Source organism: Falco peregrinus, chromosome 12 (genome assembly GCF_023634155.1).
Source record: "Falco peregrinus isolate bFalPer1 chromosome 12, bFalPer1.pri, whole genome shotgun sequence".
Classification (NCBI taxonomy): domain Eukaryota; kingdom Metazoa; phylum Chordata; class Aves; order Falconiformes; family Falconidae; genus Falco; species Falco peregrinus.
In genome coordinates, this window is record NC_073732.1 from 23,478,938 (window position 1) to 23,496,836 (window position 17,899).

The 17,899-nt window shown below is 40.9% G+C and overlaps 1 protein-coding gene across 2 annotated transcripts in view; it reads right to left on the reverse strand.

Moving 5' to 3' along the window:
* The window catches only part of FNDC3B (fibronectin type III domain containing 3B), a 209,616-nt gene that overhangs the window by 19,633 nt on the left and 172,084 nt on the right, over positions 1-17,899 (reverse strand). For both annotated transcript variants that reach the window (XM_055817155.1, XM_005242826.4), the window contains exons 22-23: positions 16,739-17,019; positions 8,719-8,931 (exon numbers count right to left, since the gene is read on the reverse strand). In XM_055817155.1, the coding sequence (XP_055673130.1) occupies positions 8,719-8,931; positions 16,739-17,019 (494 nt within the window). The remainder of the gene's footprint in view (positions 1-8,718; positions 8,932-16,738; positions 17,020-17,899) is intronic.

The following is a 17,899-nucleotide window of genomic DNA, read 5'->3' on the forward strand; positions in this document are numbered from 1 at the left end:
CATGTAAGCCCCTAGTCTGCTAAATAAGCACCGAGAAATTTTCAGTTCTCAGAGGTTTGTCCAGTTTAATTTAAAGGACAGTAGCTTACATACCTTAAACTGGTACCCTTTGGAAAAACGACCATCTCTGTGAGCTAATGGCATTCTCAATACACTTTTAATATTACGTTTTTTAAAGTCTGCACCACCCACAAGTACATCCATATTATCCAAACTCAACAGGCTGCAGCGTTGCCTCTCCTCTCCGCTAAACTAACAGTGGAAACTGAAAACGAAGCAACTTTCTCCAGGGATGGAGTCACTCCTTAAGAGGCTACTCCCCCCCATCTCACTGGAGCGGTCCCAATTCTCCTCTTCCCAGACATTCTCATGCCGCTCACCAATTACTCATTTACCTACACATAGTGGAGGAGAGAGAACACAATGTCCTAGAACGATTGTTTGGGAGACACCACTGCTGTTAGTTTTTCATCAATACCTTTTCATTCTCAGTGAAGATCTTCTTGGAAACGTTACACATCTTGCAGCTATTTTGTTTCCTCCACTTCAGTCACTTCCAGTCAAGCAGAGGAGTAGGAATGTACTCGCTCTACCTCCGCTCATTAGCTTTCAGCACATTTAATCAGCAGGTTCCCTTTCAAACTCTTGGGTTTTGTTTATATTTTATTAACTCATTTGTCCTTGCAACAATTTAATTTGAAAGAAAATCTGCTGTACAGCACTAAATAAGACAGCAACCTTGAGCTGAGGTTCAAAGGCTGAAACGACCATCTGAATGATTCGGTCACTGCCTCCCAGAAAAACGTGGTCACCTGCCACAATTTTGGCTGCAGAGAAATCAATAACAGCACTGGTCTAACCTGGCAACCCGAGGCTTTATTTCACAGGCAGCTGCGTGATTAGGTACTAAATTACATGAATTTCACAAACCAGCAGCTTTTTTAATATTAATATTGCAACATCCCTGTTACCTGCACAGTTATAGCGCCCACCTACTTCCCTAAGTTAATTCTATTTTCTTTATAGAACATTATCAAGCACCCACTGATTTACATGAGTTTCTTTCCACACCAGCAGCTCCCTATACTACAAGGTGGCACCAAGGAAAGCAAAGCTTCAAAACAGAGAAACCTAATTCAGAGATACAGGAGTAAAGTCAATACACAATTATTATTTTTTTTAATTTCTGCTGTATTTTAAAATGTTCGGCTCAAAGAGAAAAGCTTGACATCTGCAGCATCCCCCATCCCCACATCCATAACCAGTACCAGGCTGACCCAAATCTTCTCAGCTTTGGGACACCTTTCCAAGCCAGTCTTTGGCATCTCCTTTTGCCAGCAGGTGCCAAGGGAAGTCAAACACCTGGTAAGGGGCTCCCAAAAGAGTTTTGTACTCCCCCAACCCTGATTTCCAGTCCTAACATGAGGTGTGAACCAAACAGACAGGATGCCTTGGCCCCCCTGATCCGAAGATCTGTCTTCTAGAAGATACATTTTTGAAGGATTATAACGTATGCTTGTTCACAATATATCTACATCTTGTTCATAATATATCTAGAAAGCAACCTCCACAATGCACTGTCAGTAAAATTTGTGTTTATAGGCGTAATAATAGTAGTAACAACAGGAATGCACTGAAGGAGGCAACTCTTCCTTCCTTATACTTTGAAAAGCAAAAACTAAGTGGAGAATACAAAAACACAGAAAGAGAAGCGGTAAGTCAGATGGGAAGAGTTTTCTTTTCTTCTCTTAATTACCTGGCACATGCGCAGGCTAGACAAAGCAAACTTCCGCAGCCAAAAAATCAATTTTTAGCTTGCTTCTACTAGATCATCTTTCATCTGCTGCTGAATTTGAGCACGTAATCCATATTTACTATGGACAGGCTTTTCAGATGTCTGGAACTACTGAAAACAGAGATGTCTTAGCCTACAGAACCTCCCCCATAACAAGAAAAAAAAAAAACCTTTTTGGAAGGAGCTTCTGGTAACATTCAGGAGGAATGGAAGATTACTCAGCAAAGTGCCTGACAGATGATTGCTGTGTGCAGCCACATCAGAGGCCAAGGAACTGATAAGAAGGAAAATACTGAGCACAACTTCATGTGAATTAACAGCATGTGAATGAAACATCTGGGAGAAGTTTGGGAAAGCATCCAATGGCCTGTTGAAACTATACAGTCAGGAAGAACTAGATTACTAGGCAGCTACCAATACTACGGCTTGCAATGGCAATGTGTTAATTATTAACTGTAGATATAAATAAGACTGGGCTTAAAGCTAAAACCAAGAGAGAACAAAACACTGTTCAGCAGTAGCAAACTGCTGCTCTTATAGCCATACGCATTTTTATCTTCCTTGTGCGGCTTTACCATCCTCGTATGGCAGCAACTAACAGGCGTCTAGAAACCTTAACACAAAATTCTTCCAGCACATCACAGCTATTTACTGACAGGTCACTCAGCAATCTGTTGGCAAAGCTCGGTAAGGAAGCCAAGCGCAGTTTCTAGTTCACCAGCTTCAGCAAAATGAAGTTGGAACCTACAGATGTTGCTCTTGGAAAACTGACCAACATGATCCTGTTGCTCTAAGTTGAACCCCATCACCACTTCAGACAGTCATTACTCTGATGAAGGCATTATTTTTCTTATGAGGTTGTTACAGATGTGCAGAAAATAACTTCCATTACAGTGACAACCTTTGGTCTATGTGCTGCCGTTATTTATGATCTGCCACCTGGAACATCCAATTACACCCATGAAGTCTGAAGTACCTGCAGATGTACACTGATGCAAAGACAAGAGAAAATTGGTCCATTGTGTTTCTATGTAGACAACTACTAAATATCTCACCAAATCAGAGATTCCTTGAAAAAAAATCTTACAGATTAGCACCTCATTCTGTGTCTTGCAAGATTCCCAATAGCTGAAATATCTCATCTCAAACATTTAGCATTGTTTTCTCACGCTTCACTTTGTCTCAAAAGATGACTCACATACAGTTAACTCATATCTACCAAAAATGCTGTTTTACTCCAGCTCCTAGGAACAAAGCTGAAATGCATTAACAAGTTAAGCTTTTTACACTTGGAACAGTTCTTCCTCTTTTTTGATTTACACAGCACTTACCGCAAAGCCCCAAGTATGTGATCAGAATGCTCTCAATTAAGTATCATTACTGTTAACAGCAATACTCATCTACACAATACAACAATACGAAGTGAAGACAGACCACCCAAACACTTTTCTGAATGTTAACTTTCTATTTAGCAGGCTTTCAGAGTAAACTGTGGCATGCCATGTATCCTGGCGCTCATCCTTAATTTCCTTTCATCATTGTTTTACCCAATATGAAAATGATTTTTCCTGCAGGTTTTTACAAGGATATGTTAATGTATCTGATTTTATATTTTAATAGAATTTCACAAGCTACTAGGCCTGATACCTATCAGTAATTGCTGCTAAAATGGGTTTAAATTGTCTTGATCAAATCACAAGTGTAAACAATTTTTTAATTAGACTGCTGGAAACCTGCAGCAACCAGGTGATGATTATGCGAGTCATCAGGCAAGGCAGCATGTTTAGCAGCTCATCCCTCCGTGTTTCCCGCCTACCTTCCTTCACGTTAATACAGAGCAAACGAACGTGTCAAGGCTCACACATATGACCTCTTCCTAAGACGCAGAGGCTGCGCTTGGCACTGATCATTCTGCAAAACAAGTGCTTAGGCCAAACCATCAGATGTGATATTCCACTTCTACAGCCAGGGAAACTGCACCGGACACCGTGACACAGGCTGGCTCCACGTCACGGTGCATTCCCCGCTCTTTGTTATACTTCTTCAAGGCGTAACAGAAACTATGCTGGAAGGAAGGGAAAACAGTGTCTTCTGCTATACACAACTTCAGCACGCCTGGGGAGAAAACGTTTCCCACATCACTGGGTGAAGATGACAGAAGAGTGGGAGAATCACTGGGCGAGCTAAGAGCTTCACAGAACTGAACCCTTCTGCAGAAAAAATGAGCCCACGTGCATCTCCGCGCTGGCTTTTTACTGTTCAAAGCATGTTTTAATTTTCCTTGGAAACCAGCTCCCCAAACAAGTTTTTTTTGGTTCCTCTCACCTTCGAAAATATTGGCGTAAATTTTTATCATATACTTTTCTCTCTCTCTCATAGGCTTTCTATACGCAGTGGAATAGCTTACCACGCAACTGAAAAAGACAGTACTACACCAGGAGCATCACCAACATCTGGGTTAGGAGGCACTGAACCAGATGAGACCAAACACCTCCCTCGCATACCGGGAGAAACCTGCCTGCCTGCCCTGATCCTGCTCAGGCTCCAAAGGTGCTGTGATAATGCACCGAAGCGGTGCGGGGACAGGCGACCTGAGCCACTGAAAGGCACCCGCGAGCCCACCCAGCTTGCAGCTCAGGTACCACGCTGCAGGCAGCAGAGGACAGCAGGCACTCCTGGCATGAGGAGTGGGAGGGGTGGTGCCTCCTGAAATAAATAGTCAAGGTAAGGTCAAATTCTCCAAGTAGAAGAAATCATTTCAAGGGATTATGTCATTTGGTTACAAATGTTATTCCTTCCTTGGAGTTGCTAGAAGCTTCCAGGACTGCATCAATATGTGGCCATGGCCTTTGGGCCATTCATATCCTAACGAGAAAAACTGTGCGCGCAATAACTCTGCCCAATTAATATTTACAGTCATTAGGCAAGCTCTGTTTTGTGTTCAATTTTTCATTTATATTGAAGAAGAATATCTCCTTAAATGGCAAGTGTATATAGTTTAGCAAAGCATTTTAAAACAGTTTAATACCCACACAGATAATATTTCATACGATATGAAAGGGAAGCACTACTACTAGTAGTAGTTAACACAGTGATATGGGGTCATAGCATATTTAGTCACTAAATAACCATAACAGAAACAATTACAGTTTAAAATGCCAGTAAACACCATCTCTTACAATTCACTTACCAAAGCAGACTTATTAAGAATTGTCAAAGCTTCTTCATTTATACTTTTAAAGAATATTTGTAGGCTGCTGCTTAGCCAACCTTACCAATGATTATCCCTTAAAACTTAATTATCTACTTTTTGTTTGGATTCTGTAGACACACAAAATACCCCACAGAATTCATCTCAACTGCAATATACATTTATCTGAAAGGAACACAAGCAACTGATAAATGACCCACTAATAATGTACTTTCCAATTCTCTTTCAGACTGGATATTCCAAGTATTTTAAGATACTAAGAGGTATAATTAGTGCTAGGAACAACTAAAGACTAATTACCAGTACAGGAAAAAAAAAATATTCAAAAGCATTACTATAATTAAGTTCATTTGTTTCACTTGGAGAAAAAATATCCACTGTAATCTGAAAAACAGCGTAACTTGATTAACATGATTTTCTTGACATTACTAGAGTTAGGAAATGAAGTCACAACTGACAGTTTATTTAAAAAAGAATGAAATTTTATAGTCCTCTTTACATAAAGGTCAACTACACTCAACTAACGTTCCCATGTACTGTGCTTTCTAGAAACAGATTTTTCTTCATTTCCACTTAATGCTACACATAATTGAAAGGACAAGAGATGCTAATTTGATATTCCTAAATGTCACACAGTGAAGAGCAAATGAGAGCTAAAGCAGGTACATTTCTGATGTGCACAGCTTTTCAAGCCCTTACATTAATCAGTGTCAGTAGATTTCCAAGTATTTTGTTTCACAGGTCTTGAAATCAATGAAACATTTAGTCTCCAACAAGTGGCCTGCTATACCTCATTACAGCATGGAAAAGTTAAAAACAATTCTTAATGACCAGGACACATTCAAGAGCACTGGCTCACTATCACTGCATAAAACGAGAGCCAAATCTTTACAAAAAGGCCATTAAAGCTACCAGAGTCAGAATTTAACTTACTGAAGATTTTCTTTTTAAAAAAAGAATTTATTCATCTTTGTATTTCGGTTTGTGAAAATGCTTCAAGGGCATTTTAAAGCTATTTTTTAATATTTTTTTTTTAAATTTTAAAAAAAGCATCAATTTTAAACCTCATCAGTGAGCAGCATTACATGAAGCAAGCTGCACGCTCAGATTCACTGAAGAAGGGATGATCGTAATTCTGAGTTGAGGGATTTCAATATAAAGCTGCTAACAAGTAGTGCCAGATATTCTTGGGGAACACAACAATATCTTCTGAAAGACTAAGGATGTGACAGAGGTGAATTCCGAGTTACGCATGCTTACGCCACAGCCTCTTCCCCCGAGTCAGGTGCCATCTCTTCTCTCAACCGAGGGGATACCACAGAGCCTTTCTACAACCCTTTCACACCATCAAAGACTCCAAAACATCCTTCCAGATCGTTTGTTTGGTGGCATTTTTTCACCAGAGGCTGGCTTCCTAGAAAGGTGGTTGATGCCCCGAGGCTGTCTGTGTTTAAGAGGCATTTGGACAATGCCCCTACCGTGCTTTAACTTGTGACCAGCCCTGCACCGGTCAGGCTGATGGCTGGAGGTCCCTTCCAACTGAAATATTCTGTTCTATTCAATTATTCTATTAGGTGCCCTCAGTTTACTTGCAGCTGCCTGTTAAAGCGCTGCACAGCTGAAGAGGCCAGTGATGCTCGAAGAACCTCATTCCAATTTTTTTCACAAGCGCACACACACAAGTAACCCCTCAGTCACGATGGGGTTTATTTCACAGGAACGATCCAAGAGAGGACTCTCACGGCTGTTACCAACAGCTGGTTCTACCACGTGTGGGCTGTCATTCTCTGTTCATTAGGAATGACAGCTCTCCTGAACGTACAAAACTTTGCTGCTGTATCCTTTCAGGGACGTCTCTCACTGCGATTGATGCACACAACGGGGAGCAACAGGGGACTGTCACATAGGGAACAAACAAATCTGTCTTATTGCCAAGACCTGCCAGCTCCAACTGTTCTCAAACACAGCACCAGCACAGACAACAGCACCCGTTCTGCTCCTCCACTGCGCCCACGCCAGTCCGTGCTTCATCAGCTGGAGTGCTCAGGGCTTATTTCAGTTATTACTCGAACTAATTGCTACAAACCCAACCGCCAAGGAAGCCATCCCATGCAAGGGCTCTGTTCAACAGGAGGCAACAGCGCAATGGAGATGACTAGTTACTCTGCATCTTTCGGAGCTCACGTAACTATAAGCCAAATTCAAAGTTAAGACAACCTCGCGGAGTAACAAGTTCAAATTCCTCCTAATTAACAGCTCTTAAGAGACCATTTGCAGTGGGAAAAGTCTGTGCAGAAGCAAAGGGTTATGCTAAAACCTTGTGCAAAAGCAAAAGAGAAAAAGAGAAAAAGCTTTCCTTCTCTGCTGCCAGGTAACATAACGCCTTTTATTCTTACAAGGAAACTTATTACTTTCTCCAACATAAAACCAGGTTTAGAACAATTTACAGTTCTTCACCATCCTACCTGCAGTGCTACATGAAAGCAAACAAAAGCAGCCTGCTGGATGTTTCTTTAGAGCTGACTTGATCACACACTGCTGCGAGTGACGGGCTCCTGCCAAGCATCATTGCATTCTGAAGAAACTGTTTTTATCAGTCAGACTTCCAAATGGGCATTTATATTCATGGGACACCTCTCAGTATCAGTACAGGGGGCTATGTACCCTCTCTGCATCAGCATGGTTGAGATACTGGGAGGCATTTAGGCATTATTCATGGTGGTTTTATTACTTATAATTAGAGCTTTTGGGCCAGATCTTCAGCTGGCATAAACTCAGCACAGCTCTATTTAAATTAAAGGAATCATGCTAATTTACACCAAATTATAATCTGTACTGAAGGTCTCTAAGGATTATCTACTTGATACATCAGTTATTTTATGTAATTAAACTAACTGAGAGTGTTTCTTAGTCAATTATGAGCCATCTACGATATTTATTCATTGAAGAACTCACACTGTTCGGCAATACTCACGTATTGTCTTTCTTTCCTTCCCTTTTTTAATTGACTATATCTCATCCCAACTCTGGAGCTACATTATCACATCTTCCCACACAAATTTGCACAGGAAAATACTTTTTGCTGAGCACTGACTGCTCAATGTTTATCCTTGTGTTTTGTGCACACTGAAAACTCTCATGGCTTTGAAGAAAACGTTAGGGAAGTGAAACATGGTGGGTGAGCGACTCTGCATCCTTATTTCATAATTATTGCATAGTACCAAGCTGATGGCAAACTCTTACTTTCTAATGCTCCAAGATATTACACTTGTAAAATCCTGACCATCATGTTGCCCAAAATCTTGTTCTGCTCAGTTCTGCCTTCCCTAGACCTCTGACTTTGTAACTGTTTGGTTTTATTAATACACACAGCACGTTGGGTGCAATAATGTTGTTTTGTATATTCCAAAAGGTAAAGGCCTATGACCTTGAAACTCAGTAACTAAGTTTTGTTGGCAGAGGGGCCAGGGTCTTGCTAAAATTTCAACAGCACAGCACTGATTTCAGTTGTTCTGTAATAAATTTAACAGCTTTGTTACATAATTTGTTCAGTTAGACGACAGGCACAGAATCCCTATTAAAACAATACTTTGTACATATTTGTTGATATGAAGTAATCAGGAAAACATTTTTCTTGCCATGATTCACAACTGCATTACGATGAACACGAATTAATTTTCATTAATACAAGGAAAATCTTCCTCTCTCTTACCTTTTATTTCTGTCTTCTATCTGCAAGATATAGACCATGTCGTCGGTCGCGTGAAGCTTGGAACTGCTGTCTCCCCATTTCAGCTTCAGGCTCTGAGGACCTGCTGCAGCACACTCTAACCGAGGAGGTAAGGGTGGTAACGGCCTGGTTTTTGCCTTAATAAAGTGGCTAAATGGTCCAGCTCCAATTTCATTAATAGCCTGGATCCTGATCCTGAAACAAACAGCAAAGTTAAATGTTAAATAAAGTGCTTTCATGAGGTTCTTGGTATAAAAAAAAAAATAAATCTCAAGATACAAAACAGCCTTTGTGGACCTGACTGCTCCATCAGCAACACAAAGCCTGCTCCCAGCACTTTGCTTTGGTAACATGAAAGGCTCTGCAAATGTAACAAGTAAGAGCTGCAGTGAAAAATATCATGAAATTCAGTAAGGCAGAGGGGGGAGGATTTGAGCAAGCAATCTCAGAACCTGATGGCAGACCCTCTAACCACAGGAACAAGGGACAGCAGCACAGATACAAGTGCAACCTGGAAAACACGAAGTGTGTAACCGCGAACAAATAAAATGCAGAAACGTGTTGTGATTGTCTCAAAGCTCATGAGCTAATTTAGGTGAAATCATGAAGTGAAAACATTGGCGTCACTACTGTGAAACCCATCTCCATGTTGGTAAAGATCTCTGAAGACCAAAGAACAGTTTTCTCAGTGTGTGCAACACCTCACAAAGCACACTATTTAAGTACATGAAACTCAAGTGGGAAGAGCTAACCAAGAAGGTTAAATACACATATCTTCTGCACGTCTTACACAAACTGTGGAAGTATTAACCAGCAGTGAATATCTATTAGATCAAACACAAGTTGGACTCCAGTCAGTCTCACAAGATGCACAACAGCTCTGGAGCCACCTGGATTGCATTAAGGACATTTAGAAGAAGACAAAAGCAGACCACCTACCTAGTCATGGAAGTTTTAGCTTGGAAATATTCTTTAGACTGAGTTAGTCTTCTACATTCTATTTCTTTCTTAAGATAATGACTCCTGTCTTCTGTTTTGTCACTCTCTTATCTGTCTGCACCTTAGCTTAATAACTTGCACAATGAGAATCTGCTTACAGAAATGAGCGAAGACTAGTAAAAAGTCTTTTACTATGGTAACATCAACAAAAACATCATAACAAAAATATGAAACAGGCATTTCTAAAGAGCTTTGGGGACTGTGTAAACAGAAATACTGGCACAGAGGAGCCTGAAAGGTTTACAAAAGTTTGTTCAATCGGAGTGAAAGTAGGAGAAAACAGGATGGGCAAACTAATTAGCTCTTTTAGATAGTTCAGTCTAGTTCAGATAGCTGGACAGATGCCATTTACTTTGGAAATTCTGTGTACAGCAGCCTAATATTTTCTCATGGGAAAAGACTCTCTACAAGAAGTGTTGCTTCTTCCCCAAACTATCAGCCACCAAGAAGCCAGAAGTCCCTGAGGAAGGTGGCAGGGGGGAGAAAAGAGCAGAAGCTGGTAGATCCCTATGACTGCTCGCTTCAGAGAAAGCAGAAGAGAAATAGAACTGTCTTTGGCTGGCATTAGCTATTTATTTTGATTGAAGTATGTGAAGTGATGTAATTTTATATAAACAACATATAAAAAATGACTTTGCTTTGAACAACAAGTTTCCAGCTCTACCATTACAAAAAGATTAGGAAGAGTTAAAGGGATAGAGGAAAAACCCTCAAGAGAACAATATTCCCTGTTACAAAAGCCCACAAAACTTGTATTTTCTGCAATTTCAAGAACAGAAAGCGTGAAATGATTAATAAACATATCGCAAAATACTAAGAGCCTTATCTACTCATTAGGCAGCTAAACTAATTGTACACTGTAAGAATGCATTGCATTTACAAAGTCACATGTAAATGTGTGCTTAAACCTTTGCTTACTGACCTAGCCATTAAGAAGGGTAAAGCACCACTTTGCATGGAGCTGCACTTTCCTTTTAACCTTCCATTCGGTTTCAGGAAACACATCCTGATCACCTTACAGCACTATACAATGGTGACTTCATCCTCTTCCTCCCAAAGCATGGATGCTATGAAGACAGATCTAGTGGGAGCCCCCTCTTCAACTGCTGCACGTAAGCATTTGACATAAAAAGAACAGAAAACTTTTCTAGGATCTTAAGAAGTGTAATTAATATAGACATTGCTCTTATGCCATAGTATGTTACTGGTTTGCTTTAGATTGAAGAGTCATTATTTTTTAATGGTCTTTCCAGTAAAAAGTGAAAACTCCCTGAATTTTCACTGGATTCTGGCAAGTGGTCCATTAGCATATGCACATAAACAGTAACAGTGACATTAAAAAATGCTGCTGCTCATTTGTGGATTGATTACAGCAACACGCTCTGGAGCGCATAGCCTTTTTTCCCCCCGTTTTATTTTGTATTATCCAAAGTCCCAGTAACAACAAAGCCTCTCCCATCCTCAAGCATCGTAACTAACTCATGTCCACACTTGAAAACAAACAGCAATTGAAATGAATCTCCCTCAAATCTCACTTTTCTTAAGCAGAGGTGGATAGATGTACTTTTTAGCTATGTGCATGAACTTTTTAGATATCTGCATTCACTTGTTTTCCCTTTGCCAGGTGTATTACCTTGCACAAGGTACAAACTTTTCTCTTCCTCTTCCCTCGTTTGCTGCTGCTTTCACCTGCCGCATGGCGCTCTCGCTCCTGCCTTCCGCCACACACAGCTACACCCCCACCACTTCTGACTTTGGAGCACAGCAAGACTGATGGAAACTCTTAGGCCTTAAAATAGAGACAGGCGTCTTTCCAGATGAATGAGATAATACTGGGAAAGCAAGAATTGATTTCTTTGACTCTCATGGCTGGATGTGGCTACCCTTTTTCTGCTGATTATATCATTGTAACACTCTCTGTAAACGGCCAGTGTCATTCCCAGGTCCCCAGCTTTGCCAGACAGGAACAACCAGCCAGCTCTGATTTCTGTGCACGTGTCAGTGTAACCCAGACCCAGCTCTTGCTTCCCTCTGAACCACAGCAGCATCTCCTCAAGGGATATTAAGCCTCTGAAACATCCACAGGGAATGGCAGAAGGAAGAAGGGAAAAAGGCAGGGGAGAAAGGAGGGCTGTCTGGAAGAGGAGGGGGAGCACACGGTGGTGGGAGAACACCTCCAGCTCCTGTCCCTGCCCCAGCCCGCGACACTGAGCTCCTCCAGCTGGGTGGTGGCACAGCCACGGTGGGTAAGGGAACTTCCATAATTATGTGGAAACCAATTACTGTTCACAGAACTGATACTGGCAAAAATCAATCCCTTATTTTTGTGTAAAAGTAGTATTTAGACACACAGAAATGTTCAAATGAAACCACTGCCTCAATCCCTTTCAACTTTTTCACTAATGGTTTCTAAGTGAAGATACCCCAAATGCTGTCCTGGAAGGGCAGTTTTAAAATCTGACAGTCACAATTTGAAAGTGAGGTTTTTGAGAATGTATTGACTATATTTATTTATATCTATATATCTATATAAATATATAGATATATGATATGGACTATATATATTTAGGGATAGTACTTAATTCTGCAGACTCAGGACCAGTCATACTTGTATCTATTCTCACATTTTCCCACTGCATCTTTTAAACATTTAGAAAAAAATAAATCAGACTAGGCAAATTTAGAAACCATTAAAAGACCTTTAACAGAGCATTCTATCTTAGAAGATTCTTGACCCAGGGAAATAAACACACTAAGCAGGATGCTATTTTCAGATTGGTCACAAAATCCTTCATATAGTATTCCAACAAAATGAAAAATCAACTTTTGAATTAATCTTAAGAGTCTGACATGAGAAGAGTTTGATTTGCTAGTTCCCATAAGTGGAATGCCACCAGTGGGAATGCCTGTGGAAACCTGTGGGAGTTAAAATGCCACGGACTTCAAAAGGGAGGAGAAGCAGGATGCTCCCTCATCAGCAGCAGCCTGAACATCCTGGGTGGTGATGACACACAGTGCCCAGGACAGGCCAGCCCCACAGATCCCCGCTCCGACTGCACTCTTCTGGGGCTGCAACAAGGCTTAGTTTTACACTCTGAAGCATAAATCTTGTTTTATAACCCACTTAAGTGATGTTAACTTGGACATTTATGTGCATTCTTCTCTCCATCTTGGAAGATCTTTTCCTCAGTACAGTTCAGAATTAAAATATCTAGATTTTTTATTCCTAAAGGAGATTAAAATTTAGTGTTGATATTAACATTTAATAAGACTACTACGCATTTCTGTGAACTAACTTCAGAAGAAAATAAGCATTCTAAAAAATTCTAAGTTGTTTTGCGGTGAAGTATCTCAACAGCACAATTAACTACGGAAAGCGTCGAGTGAAGCTTGGGAACAGAGTATAACAGAAAATTGGTATTTCTATTACTGTTGAATACTTATTTATTGTGGAATATTTATTAACTCACTTCTAGTTACATCAGTTCACAGAAAACCAGTCCATGTATTATTACCCTATAATCAGAGCTTCCAGAGCTTCATGGCTACGTCAATAAAACAGAAAGACTGCAGAATTCCCAGACATATTTCTGCAGCCGCTCACCAGCAACGATGTTTACACAGTGCATTTGCGAGGCATCTGCTTTTTGCAGCAGGGGTGCTGCTCTGTGCCTGACATGGGAGAGGTTCCTCCCGACATCAGCCCTGCGCCGTCCGTTAGCAGCACAGCAAGGGCATGTCCCAGTTCCTCCTGCCTCGAACGTATGTTGGGATGCAAATCTTCCCTGTGGCATGCTGGCTGGATTTGCTACTAAGACACAGCAACCGTCAGACTTGTCAGCTTTGAGCCCACCTCTGCGAAGAGCCTGGTGTTTGCCTGGCATGTCAAGTCACCCACGCATGGGCCATGGACGGGCGATTCCCAGACAGGGGCTGGAAGCAGCAAAGCAACGCCAGACCTCAGCTAACAAGTCCCGTAGGGCGGACACTCGCAGACATGCTGTCAGAGGCACACTGCTACACAAAACAACGTTCCTTTCCAAATCTGGACTTGGTGGATTCATAATCACCAAGATTTGCTCTCAGTTTTGGATTCTCCCAAACAAAAACATTGACAGTAAAATTCCAATGCAACTAAATCATATAAGCCCTTTGCTGATTTACCTCAAATTCTGCTGAAACTCTGGCAAGAGAGTTCAGAGTCTCAAACCCAGTAGTACAGGAAAAACCAGGGCTAGGAAAAAACATGTTCACCACTTCTAAACAGAGCAGGGAATAAACACAAGAGAGAGAGAAGGGCTAGCTGAGATAAACAGGGCTGACATGAAAGGAAAAAACACTGGTGAACAAATTTAGAAAACAAGCTCAGTGATGTTTTGAAACACTCCTCCGATGAAAACAGGGAAGGTAAAAACCCATCACCTTTCAGCATACAGCTTGATATGCGCGTTTCTTATGGATACTGTTATCAGGGCACAGACATCGCCCGATCAAAGACAGGTGGTAAAGTCAGGCTTGAGGAACAAATATCAATGAAAGAGTTAATGATTCATAGCAAAACCAGACACATTAAATTGGTTTTATTAGCAGAAAAATACTTCAAGATACAGAAGAGGTGCTTCTGCAACTTGACTGCAGTCACTTGTCATCCCTGAGAGGCACGAGACACGAGACTTGGGGGTTTCTTTCTCTTGTTTCATTGAAAGGGCTTTCATATATTATTACTTCTGATTAGTCATCCCCTGGTTTGTACTCTTCACAATTTAATATTATTTTTTTTAGTCTGACATTTAGAACAGTCCCAGTTAATGCTTGTGCTTTAGCCTTTCCATCTGGATCAGAGACAGGCAGACTCCTGACTAAAAATATGTTATTTAATACAGGGCTTTTTTTTTTAAAAATAAGAAAATAAGAACGCAAAAAAAAAAAGAAATCTAGTATTTCTTACAGCAGCAGGAGCAAGAGCTTCACAGACAAGACTGCAGCATGATTATAAAGCAGAGTAATGTCCTGCCCATCCCTTCATTCCCCATCTCCATTTCCAGGCTTTGAAGGCATGGACACCTCCCTAAAAAAAGCTACAGGGAACCAAGAACCAGCTAAAAAAAGAAACTGAAGAAGGAAGACTTCAGCGAAGAATTTAGATAGGTCCTTCTGGCTGTCTTGACTGGGTTGCTCATCTCATTTTGCTCTGGCTGTTCTGAGACTGGATTGAGCACGTGAGGAGAAACAACCAGGGAGTACGAGACTGCCCAAAGACAGCGCGGTTCCACAGCTGGGTAGCCAGTCAAAAGGCAAACTTTTCAACTAACTAGTTTTATTAGGGTTTTGATTAGTCTCTGATCAGTTGGGTTCTCTGGTCTGGCTTAGAGTAAGATGACACAAACACCAGCGCTGACATGAGGCAGAGAATGAGAAACATGGGAGAACAGGGAGATGGAGGCAGCACAACAGCAACCTGAACCAGCTCAAACTGCTGTGCAGCTTCACTCAGGTGCAGCAATTTCACACTTCAAACAAGCCTAGGCCAGCTTGTCTGCTAGAGGAGGGGGTCCTGTCCTCTTCTACCCCTTCCTTTACCCATTTACAAGGTAAAAAATACAATTAGTTTTTGAGAAGACCAGTTTTCCCAATGTGGAATGGTGCGATAGCGCTTCGCTGGCACAAAGGAGGGAACACCACCAGGAGAGAAGACGATGTTTCCCTCGACAGCAATGCTAGCTTAAATTGACCACATAACTAGGATCTTAAATAAACACCGTGGAAGACAAGAAAAAGCTTATACTTTTGTTACTGCCGTTGCCAAAAAGGATCACAGCATTACAAGCTACCGAAGAGCTGGAGACAGCGATAATGTAGTCACACTGCTTGGATTTAAACGAGTGGTCTGAAACAGAGAGGTTCTGAATCACCAAGTTTGTTTTGCCTTTTTTTTTCCACATTGCCGAAGGGATGGATATATATATGTGTGTTTATATATTTTTCCATGCATATATACATATTTTTTAATAAATCTACATCTTCATTTTTTATGACGTAGTTTTAAAACCTTGATATTCTAGGCAAAGATCAGGAACCACAGTACTAGGCACTGCAAGCAATATACGTTCCTTGCTTTAAGTAACATCTAGTATACATACTTGTATACTTCCTACAAGAAGTTATCTTTTTTTGGTAAATAATAATATTTGAGAAATGAACTTTTCATTTAAACTCTACTAGATGTGTGAGATTGTGACCTTGAATAAAAAAAAAAATAATAAAAATATTACAAAAGGTCTGTGCCATATCTAATTTTACAAGTGTGCAATCAGAGTCCAGTTTTTATTAGAACAGTACTTAAAATAGTATTTCTTTTGTCACACCACCTGCTGTACTGCTGTTCATTGCCTGCATGGAACCACAGGTTTGTTTTTTTTTAATTAACGAACAGGGAAAAAAAACATATACGCCTGAATGTTAAAATAATAATAAAATTCTGGCAACATCACTTAGAGATTTAGACTCTGAAGCAATATAAAGAAATTGTTCAGATTATCTTTTAATTAATCTCCATATGCTAGAAAAAAACCAGCTATAGTTATACGAATAAAAGTTCACTGTGTGCAAATTGCTATCTCCTCAAAGAGATCAATACAGTTAATAATATAAACCCCTGGATGGAAAAACATGAGCTATTACATTGTAATTTCAGTTATTCCCCATTTTGAAAATTTATTTACCTGCCAGCGTAACCTCACCTTAGCAGAGCAACTTAATAATAAGGAGAGGTGAAAGATAATGCAAGGAGAAGAGAAAGGGAAAAAGATGGGGGGAGAAAGCAACATTTGGACATGAACTACCACAATTCATTCCATAAAGGAATTATCGCAGATTTCTATGCTCCCTAGGCTGGTTGGTGTTGTGGGTTTTTTGTTTTGGTTCCCCCCCCCTCATGTAAAATTAAGCTGTGTGTTCTCATCCCAAGCGCTCTCTGTATCACACCAAAAAAATCTGTACTCACCGGTATGAGGTTTCTGGAAGCAGATCATCAATAACGTAACTTGTAACGTTTCCTACTGCAATGCTGATGTCACCCAGGTCAATGTTATATGATGTAATCTCAGCTCCGTTATTGCATGGCTCTTCCCAGCTCAGTACAAGGCACACAGAGGGGGAGTGCTGACAGGCATCCATGTGCTCATCCTCCAGCACCGAGAGCACAGAGACTGCATCAGGCACAGATGCGGGGATCCTGCAGGTTACCAGGTCACTGTAGGGTCCAGCTCCTGCCTGGTTAATAGCCTGTATGTTTAAAAAAAAAAAAAAAAAAAGAGTATTTTTACAGGATAAATGTTCTCTTTCACACGACTATTGAGTTTACAATATTGAACCGTGCAGCCTGTAAGAGCTGCATGGATTCTTCAGAGGATATGCACCGCTGGCTATCCTCTAAAGCATGACTCATAACCTCTGCCTATACTACAGCAATTAGTATCTTCCTTTGTTACTCAGGGGTATCTCAGAAAAACTGGAGAGTATTTATCTTTTCCCTAAAAGCTATTTAAAACCTAACAGTAACCTTTTGATCAGCAGCAAACTTCGTTTCAAAATGCCAGTCGTGCTGCCAGTGATGGGTAACATCACGCTGTTCAGCAAACCGGCTACTCAGATCTGTTGAGCCACCCTGTATAAAATCCTCAGCACACACACCGCAGAGTGTAACGTGCGATGTTTTATACAAGCAGAGTACCCCTAAGGCATATGGGGCACCTGGCTTGCTGAGAGCTACGCTGGTTCCTAACTCGGAGAATGGATTACTAATTTCATACTAAAAAGATTCTGATATAAGAACATAGGAACCCAGCACGGCGTGAAGGCTGTGACTCAGAAGTCACAGATCACCAGCAAACCACCTCCAAAGCACCGAGCTCAATATTTTCTACAAGAGAGGAGAGCAACCAATTATCAAGCATCTCATCTTGACTCCCAGATCCAGGATCCCAGCAGAGACAAAGTTTCAAAATCTGGCCCACTTCTGCTCATTAATTACAGAGGCTGTTGTCTTCGCAAGCTCAGCGCTGCACTCTTGTACAGACCTGGCTTTTCCATCAGTTGATGCTCAGTCAGTGGCAAATGCTGTAAATCTTGCACTGGAATGGCCTAAGAAATGACCCACATCACC